Raw genomic sequence first — 25,093 nt, forward strand, 5'->3', positions numbered from 1 at the left:
CACAAAAATTCCAAGGGTCACTTCGACCCCAGCTCCTCCCACTCTATCCTGCCTTGGTATCGCATGTCCTATCCTCGCTCTACAAGCACCGATGTGCAGGTCTCTGCTGCTGTCCCACTGCTGAGGCTGAAAAGCAGCAAGTTGCATCGAGACACCCTGTCTGGTGACCCGCAATCCATCTGCCAAATTAAAATGAGGCAAGGGCCTCAAAATCAAAAACAACACCGCCTCCTCACCATGGAACAGCACGCTCTGGCAGTCAGCCACCCTAAAGTTAAGATCAACCCAAGTATGATCGGTTTGAAATTGTTAAAGTCAAAGTGCTAAAACAAATTAAATATCTCTCTTTTACAATAAGAGGAATGTAAAGATCGGTTGGTTAGATGTAAGATTTTTGCATTTATTGAAAATAACTTTGAAAACAATTTCAAATTGGATTTACATTCACGCATAGAAGCTTCTTGTGCAAACAAATGTAAGGAATATATGATCAACAACGTGAGATAATTTTTGCTTATATAATGCAAACACTACAATGCAAAAATAAAGAGTCAGAAATTTCTACAACTGCCAGCTGAAGCACCTTTAACATTTGAATCATGGGTGACACTTAAAGGCAAAAGAGTCCCAGATTGGCCTCAAGCAATTTTATTGCATTAAAACATACAAATTTGGAGATAGCCATTGGCTTCATGGGAGAGTTGGAGATATAGGTGTTCCCATTCTTCTTTTTTCCTTCTCATCCCCTCATGACCCACTTTCAAAACTCCACACAACCTTGCAGGGCAGCTATTATCCAATACTGCATTTTGACTCAATGAAAGCAGTACTGCACGTTTTAGAATTAAAGTGTGTTTCTATTAAATTCATTTACCCGTACAGTCCTAGCAGTTGCCAGGGTTTTGTAGTGACACTGCATTGATATTTTTATGCGAAGTTTAAAAAAAGTCACAAAACCTGAGATGTAGATGTGTGCGACTCAAAGTGCACCTTAGTTACCCACAGGGATGATATAGGTACAGGTAACAGACTTGTGACTAAGTCGCTAATTTGGTGAAACAATGGCAAGCACAACAAGGTCGAAGCAAACTTTAGGAAAATGTTACCACGATGGGCTAAAAGCCACATTTTCTCTAATGTGTTTACAGTATCCTGAAAATTGGATGCATACAAAATGAAACAAAAATCAGTAAACCTTTGCAGTCTTTTATGATTTATACAAGTACAAAACAAAATTCAAAACCCACCAAGGTTCTGAACAAAGTAGAAAACAAATCATGGCAATAGAAGGTTAAGGCAGTGCAAACTGAGCCGATTGCTAGACATGGTAAGTGGAGAGTTTTTTTTGTGTGCCACCCACTTATAATTTCAATTCATTGCCAATAAGAAATATTATCGAATCACAAAAGCCCATTATTTTCATTGATATGCTTTGCAATGATCAAAATCCAATGTGGCAGATATCTAACAAGCTGCTTCACCTTCAAGGAGAAAATCACTAGTACGCTATAATTTCCAATTATTTCTAAACACAGGCAGAGCATAGTTTACACTAAAAGAGTTTTTCCCTTTTGGCAAGATAGGATAGCCAGGACCTCCAACAATGCAATTGAATAGACATACTCTTGTCCTGTCTCAAAGGCACAAGTGCTTTCTCACTTCAAAACTTGACCATAAGAATTCAAAACCAAAGGCAGATTAAAGAGACCTTATTTCGTCAACAGGACAATGCGTCTCCTGAGATCATAAGTTTAGCACTTAAAATGATTAATGCACTAAATTCAGAATGAATGCAAAGCAGGACAACATTAAGAAACAGAACAGGGAAGCAGGCCTCCAAATTCCCACCCAGGGAGCTCATTCTGGTTAATCTACCAAGAGCACAGAAGGTAGAAGCGAGACTTCACTCACCAGAAAGGACTGAAAGAGATCCTCTGCCCAACCCACCAGCTAAGGAATGAGGAGGAGGGGAAATCAAGTCTTCTAGATCTCTCCTCCCATTGCCCTAACACCCACCCCGCCCCACCACAAAAGTAAAAGGACTGAAAGAAGTTGTAGAAACCACTTAGTGTCATGTGTTTTAGATGAACAAGTACATAGGGAAGGAATCAAGTTCAGTATATAACAATTCCAAAACTGGGATCGGTTAAGGTCTGTTTTAAGCCAGACTGACAAACAAAAATGTCCTGCCACCTGCCCAGGTTGCTGCAAAATAAAATGCATTTATCTACCTCCTTCCATGACCCAAAGTGCTTTGCAGCCAACTGGAATAGCTTGAGGGTGAGTCATTGTTTGAGGTAGGAAAATGCAACAGTCAATTTGGGTGAAACAAAGTCTCAAAACGAGATAAATAACCAGATGATCTGTCTGTGATGTTGGTTGAGGGATAAACGTTTGACCAGGGTGCTGGGGAAGAACTCTCCTGTTCTTTGTCACACAATACTGTGGAATCTATTACGTCCACCCAAGAGACCAGACAAGGCTTTGGTTTAATGTCTCATCTGAAAGCCATCACTTGCTCAGTACCAGCACTGGATGGTCAGCCTGGATTTGAGCGCTCAAGTCTGTGAAGTAGGCTTGAACACAACCTTCTGCCTTAGGGGCAAGCGTGCTGCCACTGATCACGGCTGACAGTTAAATAAATATATCTGTTGCTGGTCTTTTCTGTCCTTGTCATCCTTGCATTATTAAAATAAAACACCTTAAAAAGAGTTACATTTTCCAGGCAAGTGGTGGAAACAAGTATTGGTGAAAATATATTACGCAAAACCTTCTGTCTACTGTTTGAGTTATTCACATAATCTTGTTACCTAATTATACAGCTGATATTTAATTCAAAACAAGGGTAAAAACTGAAAGTGAAGAGCCTTAACAATGACTGCTAACTGATCTGAGATTGGGTGTGAAGGAGGTAAAATTGGGTGTAAAGCAGGTAAAATTGCAACAGGTGGAGTAACTATAAAATAATTCCCTTCACGACAGTTAGATAAATGTGCATCTGGTAACATGGCTTACCACTGCCACAAAGCAACGCACCACAGTGAGACAAGACAACAAGCATACAACAGGAGTCTTTCACCTGCTGCCTTTCAGGTCTCAGCCCCACTGCCGTTTGGGAAGCAGCAAGCAGAAACCAGATGCTTCCTGACAAAACAGAACAGACCTTTTTGTCAGGGAGCATCAGGCAGCAACATTAACAAAATGCTGCTAATGTGATGGCAGAACTCCAGGGTGACCCAAGCAAGAAGGGGGCAAACAATTCAAGGGTTGGTGGAAGGTGGGGAAAATGGGAGGCCCTTACAAAATCAAACCTGGAAAACGTACTCTTACTTAACTTTAGTTTCTCCATGTTTACTAAGCTCGTGAATATGCTTATTGTGAAACAATTCCATTTTGTTGTCAGATGGCAGTAAAACATTGTTCAACATGGCCTTTACAAGCACTGGGACAGGGGTGGTTATTGCTGTTGGAAACATGTAAGCTACAGGGACAAGAAGTTTTCTTGTCATCCATTCCACTGGTCTTGATTCTTGTCTGTCACACATCAGAAGTCTATTTTTGTCAAAATTAGGAAAAGAAAAATACATTAGCAACTGTAGCAAAACATTAGAAAAATGCACAAACATGAAGAGCAAAGTAACAAACTAAGCATCTAAGTGCTGATGCTTACATTCTCACTGTTCATTTCATGAAAATGTAGAGCGGCACTCAACAAGAGTTTTAAATAGAAGCAGCACACAAATTAATACCAATAAAAGGAATATACTTACGCAGGACGAAAGATGCTGTATCTGTCAAAATTCAACTCTTCAATTGCAGCTTCCACCTGACCCTGGTTAGAAAATAACAATCTTAATATATAGAATCAAAAAATACTGCTTGTTTAAAACCAGTCACCAAACATTCTCTTTAGCAATCTTCTGTTCTTACCCATCCAGGCTTATTCATTTGAATTTTTAAAAATGCCATCAAGAGCAAGTGAGCAGGCTTAGAAACAAGCTAAAAAGAATCTGAATTAACCTCAGCAGAAGGTCATTATAAGACATGCAATAACAGATGAAGGACGCTGGTGAATCTTTCCACTAAAACCTTGAGGTCCTTTGAAGTAGCATCTTTCAAAGTTTCAATGTGTCCGTGTGTCTCAAACAGCCAGAATGAAACAGTGCCTAATATATGGCTTGACCACAGACAAAAAAGACATACATTTACATAGCGCCTTTCACAACCTCAGGATATTCCAAAGTGCTCTACAGCTAATGACATGCTTTTGGAGTGTAGTCACCGCTGTAATGTAGGGAATAAAGTGCCCTATTTGCATAAAGCAAAGTCCCACAAACAGCAATAAGATAATTAATAGATAATCAGTTCTAGCCATTTTGGTAGAGGGATAAATATTTGCCCGAAAGTCAGGTCTTTGCTTTTCTTTGAAATACTGCCTGTTCAGCTTCAGCGTGATGGATTGGGACTTCTATTGATCTAATTATACAGTGTGGCGCTCGGTTAGCTTTGATCACTGCTCAACAATAACAATGTTAATTGTATCAATTAAGGTTAAGTGTCCTCTTCCAGAAGCTCCTATAGCAATACATGGTCCTCCATGTGGATCCTTTTTCATATCTTGGGAGCCTCCTCTAGACAAAGACATAGACAACAAATTTCATCATTGCCACCACTCTAGAAGAGCAACATTCACTTTGGTTACTCTTTTTAAAAAGGAGAAGAGTAACTCAAGTGAGCGTTGGTCCTCTAGAGAGCTAGTCTGGGGAATTAATAATGGAAAACAAGGAAATGGCAGAGGCATTGAACAGGTACTTTGTGTCTGCCTTCACAGTAGAAGACTTAGAAAACTTCCCAAAGATACTCTCAAATCAAGAGGTGAAAGGGAAAGAGGAACTTAAAACAATCACCATCACCAGGGAAAAGGTGCTGGAAAATCTATTAGACCTAAAGGCTGACAAGTGCCCAGAGATAAGGCCTGTATCCTAGGGTATGAAAAGAAGTAGCTGCAGAGATAGTAGTGGCATTGGTCGTAATTTTCCAAAATTCCTTAATTTCTGGGAGGGTTCCAGCAAATTGGAAATAGCAAATGTAGAACCTCTATTCAAGAAAGGAAGGAGACAGAGAGCAGGAAACTATAGGCTACTTAGCCAAACACGTGATAAGGAAATTGCTAGAATCCATTATTAAGGACGTAATAGCAGGATATTTAGAAAATCATAATGGGATCAGGTAGAACCAAATGGTTTTATAAAAGAGAAATCATGTTAAACTAATTTCTTGGGGTTCTTTGAGGAAGTAACCAGCAATGTGGATAAGGGAAAACCTGTAGATGTGGTGTATTTGAATTTCAAAAAGGCATTTGATAATGTACCACATTAAGCACATGATGTAGGGAATAACATATTAGCACGAACAGAGGATTGGTTAGCTAACAGGAAGCAGAGTAAGGATAAATGGATCATTTTCAGGTTGACAAGCTGTAACTCATCGAGTGCCATAGAGATCAAGTGTTGGGGGCCTCACTATTTGCAATCCATATCAATGATTTGGATGAGGGAAAATGAAAGTATGGTAGCTAAATTTGCCAATGACACCAAGATAGGTAGAAAGTAGGTTGTCAAGAGGAGCTAAAGAGTCTGCAAAGGGATATAGATAGGTTAAGTGAATGGGCAAAAATTTGACAGATGGAGTTTAATGTGTGAAAACCTGAACTTGTCCACTTTGACAGAAAGAATAGAAAAGCACTATACTATTTAAAGAGAGAGATTACAGAACTCAGTGGTACAGAGGGGTCTGGGTATCCTGCTGCATGAATCACAAAAAGTTAGTAAGCAGGTACATCAAGTGATTAGGAAGACAAATGGAATGTTGGCATTTATTGCAAGGGGATTGGAAGATAAAAGTAGGGATGTTTTACTGCAGCTGTACAGGGCCCTGGTGAGACCACATTTGGAATACTGTGCAGTTTTAGTCTCCTTATTTGAAAAAGGATATAATGCATTAGAAACAGTTTAGCAATGGTTCACCCAACTCATTCTGAGATAAGGGCTTATCTTATGAAGAAAGGTTGAACAGGTTAAGCTTTTACCTATCAGAGTTTAGAAGAATGAGAGGTGATCTTATCGAAACATTTAAGATCCTGAGGGGACTTGATAGGGTGGATACAGGGAAGATGTTTCCTCTTGTGCAGGAGATGAGAAATAGGGGACACAAGTTAAAAATAAGACATCTCCCTTTTAAGGTGGAGATGAGGAGAATTTTTTTTTCCCTCAAGAGGGTTGTTAGACTGTGGAATTTTCTTTCCCAGAAAACAGTGGAGACTTGATCAATGGATTTATTCAAGGCTGAGTCAGATAGATTTTTGATAGACAAAGGAGTCAAGGGTTATGGAGACAGGCAGGAAAGTCAAGTTGAGACCACGATTAGGATTGCAGGCAAGCCCAGCATTTATTGCCCATCCCCAACTGACATTGAGCAGGTGAGGGTGAGCCAACTTCTTGAACCTCTGCAGTCCATCTGGTGTAGGTACATTCACAGTGCGGTTGGAAGGGAGTTCCAGGATTTTAACCCAGCAACAGTGAAGGAACAGTGATATAGTTCCAAGTCAGGATGGTGCATGGCTTGGAGGTGAACTTGCAAATGGCGATGTTCCCAAGTATCTGCCACATTTGTCTTTCTAGGTGCTAGAGGTCTTGGGTTTGGAAAGTGCGGTCAAAGAAGCCTCTGTGAATTGCAGCAGTGCATCTTGTAGATGGTATGCAGTGCTGCCACAGTGCATCAGTGGTGGAGGGAGTGAAGGTTTAAAGTGGTGGATGGGGTGCCAATCAAGCCTTCTGCTTTATCCTGGATGGTGCCAGGCTTCTTGTTGTTGGAGCTGCACTCATCCAGGTGAGTGAGGAGTATTCCATCACACTCCTGACTTGTATCTTGTAGACAATGGATAAACTTTGGGGAGTCAGGAGGTGAGTTACTTGCAGCAGAATTTCCAGCCCATGGCCTGCTCTTGTAGCCACAGTATTTATATGGCTGGCCTAGTTAAGTTTCTGGTCAGGATGTTGATGATGGGGGTTTCAGCGATGGTAGTGCCATTAATGTCAAGGGAAGATGCTTAGATTCTCTCTTTCTGGAGATAATCATTGCCTGGCACTTGTATGGAATAAATGGTACTTGCGACTTATCAGCCCAAGCTGGAATGTTGTCCAGGTCTTACTGCATGCAGGCATGGACTGCTTCAGTATCCGAGTCGTCACGAACAGTACTGAACACTGTGCAATCATCAGTGAGTATCCCTGCTTCTGACCTTATGATGGTGGGAAGGCCACGTATGAAGCAGTTAAAGATGGTTGGGCCTAGGACACCACCCTGTTAACTACTGCTGCCATATCCTGTGGCTGAGATGACTGACCTCCAACAGTCACAACCATCTTCCTTTGTGCTAGGTAAGACGCCAACCATTCGAGAGTTTTCCCCTTCCGATTCCCATTGAGTTCAATTGTGCTAGGGCTCCTTGATGCTACACTTGGTCAAATGATTGATGTCAAGGGCAGGCGCTCTCACCTCACCATTATTCAAAGAAGACCAGAAGCAATGCTTTGAGATGTCAGGTGGGCATGAAAAGTGCTATATAACTGCAGTCTATTCTCTTTTTCTTTTCCTTAAATAAGTTTGAAAATCATCACAAAGTTAACTCAATTCATGGCCGTTCAGTAGTCTAACAAAGCAGTTTCATTGCAAAAGAAAATAACTCTCTGAAGGAGCGCTGTAGAGCCCAGAAACAGAGATATCAGTGAATAAATTATTTAAAATGCATTGAAAGTGGTAAAGAACGTGCAAGTGTAATTTGACTGCTGACGGAGTGAAGAATTCATACCCAAAGTTTTCAATTCTCTCTTGGAAGGTGACGAAACCTACTGTACCTGATACTAGGCACATTTATGTATACTGCATTGGCTCAAAAACAGGTTTGTCAACTTGGCACCCAAGAAAAATAAATCAAAGCATTTTCCAAATGGTGAGAAACTAGAGACTGTAGGGAATAAAAGAGATTTTGGAGACCAAGGACACAAATTGGTAAAAGCCAGTAGACAAGTACCAACATAATATTGTTAAACATTAATGGATTGTTGGCCTTTACCTTAAGGGGGCTTGAATACAAAAGGGGAGGATGCATTGCTTTAGTGTGGCGCTCTGGTTAAACCTCATCTGGAGTAGCGTGTTCAAGTTTAAGCACCACATCTCAGGAAGGATATATTGGTTTTGATGGAGGTGCAATGCAGATTCACTAAAATGATGCAGGGGGGTTAACTTATGAGGAGAGATTGAATAAACTTGACTTGTATTCTCTTGGGTAGAGGAGCTTGTTGGGGGTCGGGGGGGGGGGGGGGGGGGGTGGGGGGGGGGGGGGGGGGGTGGGTGCGGAGGGGGATCACATCAGGTGTAAAATGATTTGATTGTGTAGATGTGGAAAATCAAGAACAATGGGATATAGCCTTAAAATTAGAACAAGGTCATCCAGGACCAAAATCAGGAAGCAATCTTTCACACAATTGGTTGGGAGAAATTTGGAACTCTCAACAAGACTATGGGTGTTAAGATAGTTGGAGCTTTCAAGACTGTGATGGATAGATTTAGGTTAGATAAGGGTATCGAAGGATGTCTTGTGGCATAGTGGGTAGCATCCCTATCTTTGGACCAGAAGCTCCAGGTTGAGGTCCCACTCAAGGACTTGATGGCCACAGTAGGTGCTTTCAGAACGTGGCCAAATAGGTCGATTATCAGCCTGTAAATCCTTCCAATGTGCCTAATGGCAGGCAATAAGAACAGAAGAGTATCCTGGTCAGCCGCATTGCAGAAGGCAACGTCAAAGGCAACCCACTGCAATACTTTGCCAAGCATAATCATGGACCAATCCCATGGAAGTCCAAGTCCATGGACACCAACACCCTCTTGGGGTGCAGTACCTGAAGGAACAGGAAAGGTATTGAAAGAAATGGAGTAAAGGTAGGAAAATGGAGTTGTGCTCCAGGTCAGCTGTGATCTAATTGGCTTATAGGGCTGAATGGCCTACTCCTGTTCCTAATGTCCTTATGGTTAGCAGTGTCTCTCTTCACTTAATAACTGAATTCACTTATGTACGAAAAGTTTTTAAAAAATTTATTCCCAAGTATTATTTACTCGCATCAAACTTTTGTCCAATTGTGCATTGTCTTGACACTTCGAATAAATAAATTTATTGAACTAGTGCGGCTCATAAAATATGATGTTAAAATTCATAATTTAGTTAAATGCTGGAAGTGCACAGTGGCACCTCACTTGTTGTATTTTGATTGTGGCTTTCTAATTCAATCTCTATAATAGTAACCTAGTGCACCAAATTCAAATTGCCAGACGTAGTCCTCGGTATGCTCTGGAATTTGCGATGCTCTCAGGCGATGTGATCCAAGTAATTAAGTGAGTCACTGTACTGATAGACAGGGTGTACCAGTGTTGCCAGGCAGGCCCTACTTTGGCAGTAGACATTATTGTTGCCCCAGGGCAGAATTACCAGACTAGCTTTGAAGCCCAAAATGTAATTTTGACAAGTTTTTCCAACCTTAGTTTTTGGATACAGCAACGAACTGTCCTTATTTGCTCCTTTTGCTGATTCCAAGTTAAAGTGAGTGCATCCTCCAGCTTTTGCGAGTTGGGCGGACTTTAATACGTAATCATAATCCACTCGAATAAAACCATCCTGCAACACAAGGAAAACAAGATTCTATGCAGAGAACGAAATTAAAACATAACTGTGATTCATACTGTCACAAGAGCACAGCTCTCCTCAAAACTGTTTTATGCTAATGCCTCCTGTATCTTGCCTTTTCATAAAACATCATTTTGAGAAATATGATTTTCATTTACATTTCATTGCATTTTTGGCATAGAAAAGCATCCCAAACGACTTCAATGAAGCAAATTCAAAAAAATGGATGTCAAGCCAAATCAGGTGCTTTTTTAAAAAAAAAATTATTTCACAGATTGTGGGTGTCACTGGCTGGGCCAGCACTTATTTCCCATCACTAATTACCCTTGAGAAGGCGTTGGTGAGTTGACTTCTTGAACCACTGCAGGCCATGTGGTGTAGGTACACCCACAGTGCTGTTAGGAAGGACGATCCAGGATTTTGATCCAGCGACAGTGAAGAAACGGCGATATATTTCCAAGTCAGGATGGTGTGAGGCTTGGAGGGGAACTTGCAGATGGTGGTGTTCCCATGCATCTGCTGCCCTTGTCCTGCTAAGTGGTAGAGGTCGTGGGTTTGGAAGGTGCTGTTGAAGGAGCCTTGGTGAGCTGCTGCAGTGCATCTTGTACATGCTACGCACTGCTGCTACTGTGCATTGGTGGTGGTGGAAGTCAACATATAAGGTGGTGGATGGGGGCTCAATCAAGCGGGCTGCATCGTCCTGGGTGATGTCAAGCTTGTTGAGTGTCATTGGAGCTGAACTCATCCAGGCAAGGGGAGAGTATTTCATCACACACCCGACTTGTGCCTTGTAGATGGTGGACAGGCTTTGGGGAGTTAGGTGGCGAGTTACCCTTGACAGATTTCCCGCCTCTGATCTGCCCCTAGAAACATCGAAAATAGGAGAAGTAGGTCATTCGTCCCTTCGAGCCTGCTCCGCCATTCAATATGATCACGGCTGATCCTCTATCTCAACTCCATACTCCTACTCTCCCTCTCCCCATACCCTTGATGCCTTGAGTCTAGGAATCTATCTATTTCCTTCTTAAATATATTCAGTGACTTGGCCTCCACAGCCTTCTGTGGTAGAGAATTCCACAGGTTCACCACCCTCTGAGTGAAGAAGTTTCTCTTCATCTCAGTCCTAAATGGCCTACCTCATATCCTGAGCTTGTGACCCCTTGTTCTAGATACCCCCCAGCCAGAAGAAACATCATCCCTGCATCCAGTCTGTCCAGCCTTGACAGAATTTTATACGAGATCCTCTCTCATTCTTCTAAACTCCAGTAAATACAGGCCTCGTCGACCCAATCGCTCCTCATACGACAATCCTGTCATCCCAGGAATCAGTCTGGTGAACCTTCGCTGCACTTCCTCTGTGGAAAGTATATCCTTTCTTAGGTAGGGAGACTAAAACTGCACACAATACTCCAGGTGTGGTCTCACCAAGGCCCTGTATAGCTGCTGTAAGACATCCTTGCTCCTGTACTCAAGTTCTCTCGCAATGAAGGCCAACATACCATTTGCCTTCTGCTGTACTTGCATGCTTGTTTTCAGTCATTGGTGTACAAGGACACCGAGTTCCCTTTGTACATCAACATTTCTCAATCTATCACCATTTACATAATATTCTGCCATTCTATTTTTCCTACCAAAGTAGATAACTTCACATTTATCCACGTTATGTTGCATTTGCCATGTATTTGCCCACTCACTCAACTTGTCTAAATCGCCTTGAAACCCCTTAACATTCTCCTCACCACTCACATTTCCACCAAGTTTTGTGTCATCAGCAAACTTGGAAATATTACATTTGGTTCCCTCATCCAAATCATTGATATATATTGTGAATAGCTGGGGCCCAAGCACTGATCCCTGCAGTACCGCACTAGTCACCGCCTGCCACTCCAAAAAAGATCCATTTATTCCTACTCTGTTTCCTGTCTGTTAATGTATTCTCAATCCATGCCAATACATTACTCCCAATCCCATGTGCTTTAATTCTGCACACCAACCTCTTACGTGGGACTTTATCAAAAGCTTTCTGAAAATCCAAATACATCACATCCCTTATCTATTCTACTGGTTATGTCCTCAAAAGCTCCCGCAGGTTTGTCAAACATGATTTCCCTTTCATAAACCTATGGTGACTTTGTTTAATCCCATTGATATTTTCTAAGTGTCTTGTTATCACATCCTTTATAATAGATTCTACTACTGATGTGAGGCTAACTGGTATGCAATTCCCTGTTTTCTCCCTCCGTCCTTTTTTTAAATAGTGAGTTACAATTGCTAGCCTCCAATCTGCCAGAACTGTCCCAGAATCTACAGAATTTTGGAAGCTGACAACCAACACATCCACTATTTCCATGGCCTTTAGTACCCTGGGATGAAGATTATCAGGCCCTGGGGATTTATCGGCTTTCAGTCCCATGAATTTCTCCAGCACTACTTTTTTTTAGTAATACTAATTTCCTTCAATTCCTCCTTCTCACTAGACCCTTGGTTCACTAGCGTTCCTGTGAAGTTATTTGTGTCTTCCTCCATGAAGACAGAACGAAAGTGGCCATTTAATTGCTCTGCCATTTCCTTGATCTCCATGATAAAATCTCCCATGAAGACATTTGCCTTCATTAATCTTTTTCTTTTTATATACTTGTAGAAGCTTTTACAGTCACTTTTATGGTCCTTGCACGTTTACTCTCATACTCTATTTTTCCCCTGGGGCCACAGTATTTATGTAGCTGGTCCAGTTCAGTTTCTGGTCAATGGTAACCCTCAGGATGATGATGAAGGGTGATTCATTGATGCTATTGTCATTAAATATCATGGGGAGATGGTTAGATTCTGTCATGCTGGAGATGGTTATTGCCGGGTACTCATGTGGCACAAAAGTTACCTACCTTTTATCAGCCCAAGCTTGATTGTTGTCCAGGTCTGCATGTGGGCATGGATTGCTTCAGTGTCTGAGATGCAGTAAATGGAACTAGACAGCAGCATCCTATTAGTGGAGAATGAATGGGCATAAGGCCGCCTGCAAGTGTCAGCAACTCCTGAAAGTGCCCAGTCTATCTCAGCTTACCCTGGAAGGTAAGGTGTCTCAAAAATTTGAGCAATAGGTGAATAACCAGGGGGCATAGATTTAAGGTAAGGGGCAGGAGGTTTGGAGGGGATTTGAGGAAAATATTTTTCACCCAGAGTGTGGTTGGAATCTGGAACACACTGTCTGAGGTGGTAGAGGCAGGAACCCTCACAACATTTAAGTATTTAGAATAGCACTTGAAACGCCATAGCATACAGGGCTACGGGCCAAGTGCTAGAAAACGGGATTAGAATAGATAAGTGCTTGATGGCTGGAACGGACATGATGGGCCTGTTTCTGTGCTGTATAACTATGACTCTATAAACTAGCCGTTGCATGTTATTACTGTTACCGCAGTAGCAACACAAGTGGTATTCTCTACTCACAGGATGCTGCTGTCAAGCAAAAAGACCTTCTTCCTATCATACACGAGTGATATGGGATATGAATTTCAATGCTGGTGTGATGCCAGCTATGTAGGTCGTACGTCCCAACGACTGGCGGATTGCATCAAACAGCACATCCCTTTGGTTGTTCACAACAGGCAAAGTACTGACCCTACCCATCCAGCCTATGCTTGCAAAACTCAAAACATAGTATTCGACATTAGGTGTGATTCCATGATTGGACAACACTTGCTAAACAATCCTGATTGTGCTAAGAATTATACTGAGAACCATTTCAAGGTTATCAGTCAGCCTCGCAGTGTGGCTCACTTCACTTACACATACTAGAAACCATATATGTTCACATATAGGGACCAGTCCTTGGCAGACAGGAACATGCCCATGCATTGCACCTTTTTCAACTAAAGAGCGAGCTCGGGGGAAGCCATTCAATGGTTCATTCCTCATGGCAATGCCTTGACTTGTTTGAATTTGAACAAAAGTGTGGCAATCTCTTCTCCTGCAGTATAAATTATTGTTCCCTTTACCATTGGTATTTCTTGCAAGCTATCCTGACGAGTGCAAGACGAAAAGCATTGATAGCATGTCTCTTTTATCAGCAATAATCTATTTTTGCAATTGCACTTCATGAAGACAACATGACAACTTCTCACCTCTACCAATATTACATGGTTGAGCTCAGGGGATGTCATTTAAAACAAATTCTTCCAGAAAGTACAAAGAACAAATTTTCAAAATAGATCATGCAAAGCAATGCAGTTCCAAAAATGAAATTTGAAACAGCAATACTACTTTTCTTTATGATCGCAGAATTGAAGTACTGCACATCCACAAGGCATAGACACCTAATGTTATTAAACAAGCTTAAACCCTCCATTCCATCCACTTTCTCCAAAGTTCCTACAAAGGAAGATACATCAAAGGATTACTATGTAAATTCACCAAAAGCCTGCATTAGATTTTGCATTCACTTTTAAGTGTTTTAAGGTATTTGAAAGGAGAATAAAGTTTTGTTTAAATTTGAAGACAGAACAAATAAAAACATTTGTAGCCATCTGCCTGTAGCCCATAAAAAAATCATTTCCATAACTCTTCTGCTGCTAAAACTACAATTCAACTGGGATTTTTTTGAAAACAGATGTACTAAGTTACCCCCCACATCGATTTTTCTGCCACTTTCTTTACTCTGTGCCGTTATGGAAATGCTGAGTAGCATTTGGCGCCGTACTCAATTGATTTCAGTTCCCTCCCCCCACCCCATACGCCAAAAGCTTATTTTAAAGGCTATAGACAAAACAGACCCACGCACAACAGAACTTTACAGCCTCAAGAGTGTCAAAAATACAAGTCAATTATTCGATACCTCCGATGCCTGAATTAAACGACGCACAATTTCTCTGCCCTTAGTTCTTGGGCAATGTTCTGAAACAGAGTTCAGTTTACAGCGGCCTTCAATGGTCACTTGATGAAATCTGAACTGACATAAATACTGGAGCTCACTTTAAATCCAATTACACAGTTACACCACATCAATACTAGCCCAGCAACAGACGCTGGCGTCCCTTATGCAGAAGTGCTCCCAACAAGGAGCACCCCTTACCTATAAACAAGAGCCCACGCCACCACTTCTGAGACCCACGCTCAACCATCATCCCCTCTCAATAGCTTCTAGTTGACAAGTTGCCTTGCTGTTTCTTTTGATCAATCTGCCCCAAACAAAGCAAAATATTGTCTTATTAGCAGCCAATAGACTTAATCCTGAAATTTTTAACAACAAGTAGAAAAGAACTTGCATTAGGTTCCCTAGGTGACTAAAAACACAACTTTATGGAGGAGCTTTTCAATGCAGAGAATGACTCAAATAAAATTGAGATGCACTCATCCATAGCAATTACACCTCAAGCGACACTTTTTTGGGCTTCTAAACACAAATTTCAATTTATTCTTTTGGATATGAAGGGATTGAAAAAGAAAGCTAAACACAAATCAGGTAAAATCAAAAAATGCTAGAAACGGAGAGTAGGTTTATCAACATCTAACAAGATAGATGATAGATCAATGTTGCGGGCAGAGACCAACATTCCCTCTAATTTCTTTGTGGAGTGGGCGGGTGATTTATTTAACTGCGTGGCCCTTTTAAATTCTTTTGTGCGACAATACTAGTCTGAAAACGCCCGATCTCGGAAGCTAAGCAGACTCTGGCCTAGTTAGTACTTGGATGGGAGACCGCCTGGGTATACCAGGTGCAGTAGGCTTATTTGGAGGCAGACAGGCGGGCAGGCAGTGGGAGAAGTAAATTTGTCAGGGCAAAATCATCCCCAGGAACATGGCTATCGTGCAGGAGCACATCAGAAACTACAAGACGTTGCCCTTTGACGCTCGCTTCCCCAACACCAATCAGATGCGCAACTGTTATCAGAACTATCTGGATTTCCATTGATGTCAGATGGCTCTCTAAGTTCGTGGAAAAGCTGTGTCGCTGTGCAACTGGTACCAGAAATCCTACAAATCCCTTTGCCCATTGTCTTGGGTTAGTAAGTGGGATGAACAACATGAAGCTGGGTCCTTCGCTGGCAAGATATAGTCCACCAGATTCTCTGTCGGCACTGCATGCCTACCAATCCTGTCCCCTTCCCCTCCTCCCCTCTGTGCTTTCTCCCACTTTGTTTGTGCTTTTGAGAGACAGGGGAGCTTAACAGCCCCAGTCCCCACTCTCCCCATTCTGTCTGAATTGAAATTCACTGCTTGGTAAACTGTGAATCTCTGTCTGTTACAGTCTCGAAATAAAGGCTTCCAGCAGGCTTTTGTACAGTGAAAAATAAAACACACACACAATAATTTGAAAGAGCCGGCTTGTGCTCAGCCTACGCAGAAACCTCCCTGTTGCTGCTCAGCTTAAAAGGGGACACTGGTAGACAGGGTGTCAGAATGGGTTGGTACCAGTAAGGAATAATGTCTTCCTATCATAAAGAATCCATGCTACCAGCTCACACACTCTTGCAGGGTCTTCAACTGGTGAGTAGAATAAAAAGCTGAGCTATTATGCAAATTAGAACAGAGCAATATAAAACTTGAGTATAGCTGAAAAAAGAGACACTCTCTATTACCAAACGACTATTAATATAAAAACATGTTTTTACAAATTCTTAAGGAAAGTCTTCAAAAGCATAGATACTTTTAAACAAGGCAAGAACATAGGGGAGAAAGGAATATAAGGACATGCAGATAGGGTCAGATGAAGTAAAGTGGGAGAAGGCTGGTGTGTAGTATAAACATTGGCACAGACCAGGGCCAAGTGACCCGTTTCTGAGCTGTAAATTCTAAGTAATTAGTCCAAGACTATACACACAATGCTGAATAGCACAGAGCCATAAAGACTAGGAAGATTACAGCTTTAACCTGGTCAATTGTTAAGGGAACAATCTTTATAAGGCTGTCCATTTATCACAACAGCTCTCAGGTGCAGTCAGTCACTTTAGTCTATGACACATCATTGTTAATGGAAGAAACCTCACAACAATCAATTTGCAATCACTCCCCTCCTCCTCCCAGCTTTTGAATACTTCAATTGGCTAACTAATTCCTTCAAAAACATTTCCCAGATTTTATTTTTAATCTCTACCCCAATATCCTATTAACAGTGCTTATCCTCCAAAGTGTGAAAAAGCCTCTTAATGTGAGTATTACACTGCCTCTGAATTAACAGGAGTTGATTTGCGGTTTGGACCACAGTATAGTTTCTTTCCCCTCCTAAGGGAAACAGGATCTCAATGTGTTAGCATAATCTGTGACTGAAGCGTATTAATAATATTACATTAGCTAAATACTAAAAGATCACATTGCATGTAGAAAAGCTGATGGAGTAAGAAGAACTCCACTTCGCAGCTAATCAAGCAGGTGGATCCATCAGCCTGTTTAGGGTAACACACAGTCTATTGAAATATGGTGTGATAGCATCCCAAATAATGATATTAGAGATTAAAATAATGTAGATGGTGCCACGTGAGTGATTTGCTGTAACAAGTCCAAAATGATCCAATTCCCTTCAAGACGGCAGAGTTCCTGCTCCTAATCATTCACAACTGTGGTTTCCCATTTGATTCGGAGATGAGCTTCCAACCACCTATCGCTCCATCGCCACAACTGTCTGCTTCAATCTCTATAATATCGTCCATATCTGCCTTTGCTTCGGTTTATGGGCTATTGAAAGTTTCATCCACATTTTTTGTTAGCTCTAGAGTTCACTATACCAATGCTCTCCTGTCCAGACTCCCATCTCACATCCTCCAAAACCCCGAACTCATCCAGAACTCTGCTCCCTGTACCCCAACTCACCTGTGCTCGCTGGTGTACACTGGGTCCCAGTCTGGCGATGCCTCGATTTTAAATTTCAAATCTTTGTTTTCAAATTCCACCCCCGCCCCCCAACCCCCCCCACCATGGCCATGCCCCTCTCCCTATCTCTACAACCTCTTCCAGCCTTACAACCTTCCTCAGTCTGTGTTCCTGAAATTCTGTTCTCTTCTGCATCCTTGATTTTCATTGCTCCACCATCGCTGGCCAGCCTTCAGCTACCCGGGCCCATGGCTCTTGAATTCCCTTCCTAAGCCTCTCCATCTCTCTATATCACTCTCCTCCTTTAAAATGGTCCTTAAAACCTACCTCTCTGATCAATTTTTTGGTTACCTGTCACAATATCTCACATGGCTCAGTTATCTAAGCAAATCTTGATTGCTAATGTTCCTTGAAGCATTTTACTATGTGAAAAGGTGTCATATAAATACAAGTTGTTGTTGTTGATGGCCATCTAGCAACAACTGTCAGAAGTGGGCTTCCCTTCTTGGCACTGGGTGATGAAAGAATCAGGCTAGCAACCTGTTGGCAGGTACTGTGGGAGAACTCACTCATGAATAACAGCTAATGAAGTCAGGTATCAGAGTGTACCAGAAACTATGAGCCCATACCCAACCAGCAGTCAGCTTAAACTCCTCCTTCTTCTTCTTCAGTTCTCTGCCCAAAGGCAGGTCTGACCCAGGCCACGACCTCCGCCACAGGCAGGGCATTGAGGCTGGTCCCGAATCCACCCCAGCCAAAATGGGGATCGGACCCCATGCTGTTGGCACCAATCTGATCCACACTAGCCTCCAGCCAAGTGAACCAGCCAGTCCCCCATGGAGTCAGAGTTGGCATTGTACGGACATGCACGTTGTACTCCTGAACTATGGATAGTGAGGGTAGAAGCTCCAATTTTCTTTCCATCACATGGGCTGACCAGGAACCTCTCCCGTTCGAAGTTGAAAGGATTTACAGGTTGACACGTGACCTGTTTGGCCGGGTTATAAACGCAGACTCCTTGGCCATCAACTTGGCGACTTAAACTCAGAGCTCCCGGCTCAGCGGCAGGGACACTGCGCCACAAGACCACCTCCAACTTAGACAGAAGAACTTAAATCAACGAGGAACAAAGAAGTTGCAGAGTTACAAAGTTTGCTGTGCATCTCGCAAAGCACTTTATTTTAACTCTTATGTCTATATATATATATATATAAGCAAATGACAGCAAGCTCATGCGGTTGAATTAACTTTACTGAAGAACGTTATAACTTATAAATAAGAAATACTTTACCACGCCAGCTTTGCCTCTTGTTGTTCCCAGGCAGCAGAATCCTACATCATGACCTTGGAAGGCAGATGCATATTCATCAAGCTTCTCAAAATCTACAATTTCCTGTATCTGTTTAAATTGAAAAGAACTACATAATCAATTTTACGTTTGTAAAACACTTCATTCAACTGTCACAAAATAGCACTTAAATAAAGCACCAATAGCAAATTTTTAAAAAAAAATTGAATCTGGGGCTCAAAGCAAATTTAAGCAAAGAACACATTTCAGTTTCAAGTTATTCAACAGCAGCTGATGAGAGAGAAAAATAAAAATTTTCAACAAATAAATCTTCATGAGCAAGTTACCTTCTTCAGGAGATATCCCTGAAAACAAAATGGTGGGGTCATGGTTAGACTGCATTAGCTTACCCTTCACCCTTTCATTCATTTATGGTTCATGAATCATTCTTTATTGCCTGCCATCCTGGCATGTTGACTCTGAAGGAGGTAGCAGATAACTTGACATTTTCAAAAAAAACTGCAACTCAAATTCGAAGTCAGCACATTGCTAATTTGCCAACTGATCTTTGCCTCTTGGCAGCAACCAGGCAAAGCTGTTTGGTGCCATTCCCTATCAAAATAACCAAGAGCATTTATTGATGGGTGCAGAAATGATTCAACAGATTAGCACCCTGTGGCACAGTCCATTGGATTGTCAACACACTGTGCAATTGTGCAGCCAGCGCTTTCACAATTTTCTTTGATGATCACAATTTCCTCATAGCACCAGAAGATATCCACAAAAGCATTTGAAAATGGAGGATGGTTCTTTTGTAAAATAAAAAGTTGCAATTAAAAATTGACAGCAATTTGCTCACTATAATCCTTCGTCCACCTCATTATTGTTCATTATTGAGATTATACCCTCTAACCCTGGCCTGTGTAGCCCCTCTTCCTCTATTCTACCATGTGACTATACCTTCATCCATCTCAATTCTTTTAAAACTTAACGTCTCCACCACTCTCTCTCAAAAAAACCTCTCCTAAGCAGCACCCAGACACCCACCCTCCACCATAGTTTTCTACACCATTTGTCTGTCTCTGTACCTTCCCCCTCACCATCCACCTTTAAAAACCTTATCAAAATCTATCTGACCAACCTTTTGGTCAGCTCTCCTAACTCTCTCATTATGTCTTGCTTCCCTTCCCTTGTTCCTCTGAAATATTTTGAGATGTTTTTCTACATTAAAAATGCAAAACAAAAATAACATGTTGCTGCAATCAATGTGTCTCATGTGAATAAAATGCATCATGCAATATCCACAAAGATATAACATTTTTAACTTTTGGTGACAGGCATGAAGGGGCTGTGGATGTTTTGGTGGAGAATACGAGGAAATGCCACTGGAAGCAAGAATTCCTGATATTCCCATTTAAAAATGATGATCTACAGCCTATAATTAATTCAATTCCATTTTAAAATTTGAAATGAAATACTTATCATGCAGGGAGCCAGAAGGATGATATATATAAGGAGGATGATATAAGAGGGAAGAAGTGTTCTAAATGTTCCATCAGGAATTCTTAAAGAAACACATTCGCTGGGTCAAAATCCTGGAACTCCCTTCCTAACTGCACTGTAGGTGTACCTACACCACATGGACTGCAGAGTTTCAAGAAGGCAGCTCACCACCACCTTCCCAAGGGCAACTAGGGAAGGGCAATAAATGCTGGCCCAGCCAGTGAAGCCTACATCCCGTGAATGAAAAAAAAACTTTTGAGTGCAATTATTACACATACCAGCCAATGTGGTTATTCCTCCAATATTGTAATCAAAGGATTCAGATGTAGGAAGTTCCGCTGCCATGACTTAAATGTGACCTGAAACATTTGACTTGTTCATGCTTTGTATCACTGTTCCATCTAGTTGTTCTCCAGCAACATAAACTATGTGACCTTACACACCATTATCAAGTCAAACTAAAACCTACCACATTCTCATGGGCTGCATCCTCAGAGGATAGTTTTCTGCGGCCAATAAGTGTAACTTTGGTGAAGATTTGGCTTTGAACAATCTCCCTCAGCAGCTCTTTTCCGGTCTCTCCTGAAGCTCCAAGAATGAAGCAAGACTTATTTAGTGTCTTGTATGTTTCCCGGAGAGTATTTATATCTTTAGACATGCTGGAAAAAATAAAACAAGTAAAATCCATGAATGGTAAACAATTATTTCTTTGCAATTATAAAAATGTATAATTCACAAACATTAACAGACTAGTAAAAGTTATCACTGCCAGCAGACATTATCCTCATCAAACTGTTCTCTTTATTTCATCTGAAAACATGGATCACACTGGACTATAGTTGTATTGGCACTAGCCCCCTGCCCAGTAGCCATTTCTTCATGCGTGAATCATTATACCAGAGCCAGACTCACAGAAGCACACTTTCAGCAAAGGTCATCAGACATTGATCAGGACCTGGAAAGCTGCCTGAGGTTTCCTTCCCGAAGCTAATTATAGCACTCCAAAAACCAACAGCTCCTCAGATCAGCTAACTCAACGAAGGTCAGGGGCATTGTAACATTCCTTCATTTGAACACTGAAAGCGTTGAAAGCACAACACTGAGTTGAGGGCAAACCTGCTTTCTATTCCCTCCCTTCCTGAAATCAACACCATATTCAATCGCCTCTCTTACCCATTGGGCACTTTAACTCTATAAACTTCCACACATACTAGAATCTGCAGCAGGCTGCAAATAAAGCGTGGGAAGCCAGCCAGGGATATGGCAGACTGGTCAATCTAGAGTTAACAAAAGCATGGATGAGGGTTTCAGAGATGAGATGAGGCGGGACAGAGTCATGAGAGGTTATGGAGGAGGAAATAGGTGGTCTTGGTGATGGTGTAGAGATGTGGTCAGAAGCCCATCCTGGGTTGAAGACTGACACCAAGGTTACGAACAGTCTGTCGCAGCCTCAGAAAGTTGCCAGGGAGGGTGTGGCAGTGGCTAGGAAAGAGCTTGTGGAAGGAAAGAAGACAATGGCTTCGATCAGTCTTCAAAATATCCAGCTGCAGCAGCTTTCTGCTGCCCCAATGCCAAACAGGCTGGCAAAGCGCTGGTCGGGGCTTTGCTGGCTCAGCAGGCGATTACACCCCATTACTTTTCAATGTGGCTGAGTTACTGGGCAGGTCAACTTCCAGCACAGAGCCACACCCAGGAGCTACTGTAACAAATAACCTTTTACAGGAGGAAATCCAAACGAGCTAATGTGGTTTATGTACTTAAATCATACACGTTAAGTAATACTTTAAATTACAAGTGCCACATGGCTCCTTGAGAAACAGTTGTATTTATATCTAGTAATAAAACAAGTCCATTACAGTTTTTTAAAATTAATTTTGACATTCAGCAGCTCCCCATCACCTTCTCAAGGGCAACTAGGGATGGGCAATAAAAGCCAAGCCCACATCCCATGAATGATTTTAAAAAAAAACCCACTTAAACAACATGATGACACAGTAAATGTCTAAAACACTGAGCCTCCTGGGCTAGGTCCCAAGGTCTGCTTTACCTGGAAATGGGCAGAGGTCCTGGATCAGAATTCTCCAACTGATACAGCAAATAAGCTAAAGAAAGCACCAGAACACTCAGTAAAAACACCACCACATGAGAGCCACTGATCCCCACAACCGTCATCACCCTCTCCCTGGCATTTAATCGCCGGACAACCGGCGCTTCCTCGTCAGGAACCGCCGACGGTGCTGCCCCCTCTCTTGGAGGACAGCGGATGGGAATTGCAGCTCCAAGGGCCAACATCTTCAAATAAGGGGCAATTGGGCATTTTTTATTTTTCCCATCGGAACTTTGCACAGGATCCCGCTGTGACGAAGCCCAGCAGGAGGTATCAGTGGACTTTTAAATAAAAAAGGCAATATTTTTTCCAAAATATTTTCCTGACCACTGCTTTTAGATGAAAGAAGAAACTACAACTGCTATAGTAGTTTAAGACATAGCATTTTTTTTTGCAAAAATATACTTTATTCACAAATCTTCAACAACATTTCGAACCATTTCAAAATCACCATTGCAAAAATACAATCAGGTTCAACTTTTACAACATGAATCACAAGGTGTATCAGTACAGACAATGAATATTACAATCATTGGCAGACATTCATTTTGAGCTGTACATCCCAAGGGGCTCTTTACAGTTCCCAGCCCGTCGGTGCACTATGGCAGAAAGGTCTGAGGCAGCGACCCTTCCCCATTGCGGTGGCTGCCCCAAGCTTTACTGTGCCCCTCAGCACGTAGTCCTGGACCTTGGACTGTGCCAGTTTGCAACACTCGGTTGGGGACAACTGTTTGCGCTGGAAGACCAACAAGTTTCGGGCAGACCAAAGAGTGTCTTTCACCAAGTTGATGATCCTCCAGCTGCAGTATAGTAGTTTAAGACATAGCATTGCTGCTAACAGGTAAACAATTTGCTGCAGTTGTAGTCAAAGCCAACTAGTATGCCCTTAACTAGTCCAGTCTTTAACACATTAAGGTGGTGACTGAGTGCTTGTAGTAAACAGTTTGTTTGAGGCTGCAAATTTTTTGCACTATAGATATTTCGATATTTTGTAACATGGACAAACTTTGTACTAAGTTCAATTACAGAGGAAGAACATAAGCGTTGATTAGAAGAAATCTATTTTAAATAATTGAAAGCCATAAAATCTGTTTTTGGTTTATTGTTATATCTTGCATTGTGCATTGAGCAATCAGTTTTTATGGGAGATTAAATTTGTTCATAGTTATGGATTTACTCTTTAAGAATGATATGTTGCCACTTTTTCCAAATATTTCCCTACCACTGCATTTAGATAAAAGAAGAAGATACAACTGCTATAGTGGTTTAAGCCATAGCATTGCTGCTAACAGGTAAACAATTTGCTGCAGCTCTAGTCAAAGCCAACTAGTATGCCCTTAACTAGTCCAGTCTTTAACACATTAAGGTTGACTGAGCGCTTGAAGTAAACCGTTTGAAAATACTCTTTACGAGAATAAATAGTTGAGATGTTGATTTATACTAACTTATCATTTACTGAATTGTCTGCAGGTGTCAGAGACAATCCCTAAAGCAAACAAGCCCCTCCTCTAACATGGCTGCCAGCATCAAGATGGCCGTTAGCATCAAGATGGCCCCCTGCATCAAGATGGCCAACTGCAGTGAGGTGACTGTGACAAGATGGCCAACTGCAGTGAGGTGACTGTGACAAGATGGCCATCTGCAGCAAAAGAACGTCTTTCCTGCTGGCCGCAATGGCGGCTTTTAACGCCTTATCACCCCAATCCCGCCTCATTAATCGTGCATTCCTGGGAAACATGCTGCTATGACGGCGGATGGGCTCTCATTCACCCGTCAGCCATCACCTCGCCGCTTCCTCACACCAGGCGCCGTAATTAAAGTACAGCCATGCGCACACGTCTCAGTGCTTCTAGCTCACAACTCCTGCATGGAAGACAGGGTGGCCCTGAAAGGCAAGAAGTCTGCAGCCTCCTGGTTTAGTGACACATCCTTCGAGTGCCTTTTGGACACCGTAGAGACCCGCAGTCACGTCCCCTACCCTAGCTCTGGCCGCAGGAGGGCCAGCAACATCACTAATCTGGCTTGGGAGTCGGTGACAGTGGTGATCAGTGCCAATGTCCTGCAAAAGTAGATAGACACCCAGTGCCGCAAGAGGATGAATGATCTCCATTTCGCCGGGGTAAGTCACTCTTCTCATCACTCTCAACTCACACATTCACAAACCCCATCACACATCCACAGGGATCTCACTCACTGCCAGTTAAAGGAACATCACCATTCACTCTTTCGCACACACGTTCATTGTCCTCATGTACCACTCATTACACATGCCAGGCGTACTTATCATCTGGCCTGGCAGGTGGCCTACTTATACTCTCCTCATATGTAATCATGCAGGATAAGCTGGCATATAACAAGAGGGAAAGGTCACAGACTGGTGGAGGAAAGCCCGAAATCAAGGTCCTCATGGACTTTGAAAATCAAGTCATCCAGCTGGCCAACGAGGATCTGGACTATTCCTGTGCTGACGGTGAGGTCGGTGGTGCTCTACCAAGTGAGGACCCAGCAGTGCAACAACCATGCTGTGAGTGATGTGTCCTGTTCCGCAACCCCTAGCCACGGGCTAATTATCTCTCCTTGCTTTTTCAGGCATATCCGGGAAACAGCCGAGGGAGCCCACGACTCAAGTACTCTAGTCAAGCCTCGAAGAAAC

The 25,093-nt window shown here is 42.2% G+C and overlaps 2 protein-coding genes across 2 annotated transcripts; one reads left to right on the plus strand and one right to left on the minus strand.

The window, feature by feature from the left end:
- Window positions 1–379: 379 nt before the first annotated feature.
- On the minus strand, window positions 380–22,541 carry htatip2 (HIV-1 Tat interactive protein 2). Its single transcript, XM_041198079.1, has 6 exons — window positions 22,381–22,541; window positions 20,803–20,992; window positions 18,834–18,941; window positions 9,593–9,730; window positions 3,771–3,832; window positions 380–3,552 (listed from the first exon to the last, which is right to left on the minus strand). Exons 1-6 carry the CDS (start codon window positions 22,503–22,505, stop codon window positions 3,327–3,329), a joined length of 849 nt encoding a protein of 282 aa, XP_041054013.1. The 5' UTR covers window positions 22,506–22,541; the 3' UTR covers window positions 380–3,326.
- Window positions 15,534–15,791, plus strand: LOC121283467 (cytochrome c oxidase subunit 6B1-like). The gene is given in 1 exon segment (XM_041198080.1): window positions 15,534–15,791. A coding segment is annotated over 1 exon segment (258 nt).
- Window positions 22,542–25,093: the final 2,552 nt, after the last annotated feature.

Source organism: Carcharodon carcharias, chromosome 10, assembly GCF_017639515.1.
Source record: "Carcharodon carcharias isolate sCarCar2 chromosome 10, sCarCar2.pri, whole genome shotgun sequence".
NCBI classification, from domain to species: Eukaryota; Metazoa; Chordata; class Chondrichthyes; order Lamniformes; family Lamnidae; genus Carcharodon; species Carcharodon carcharias.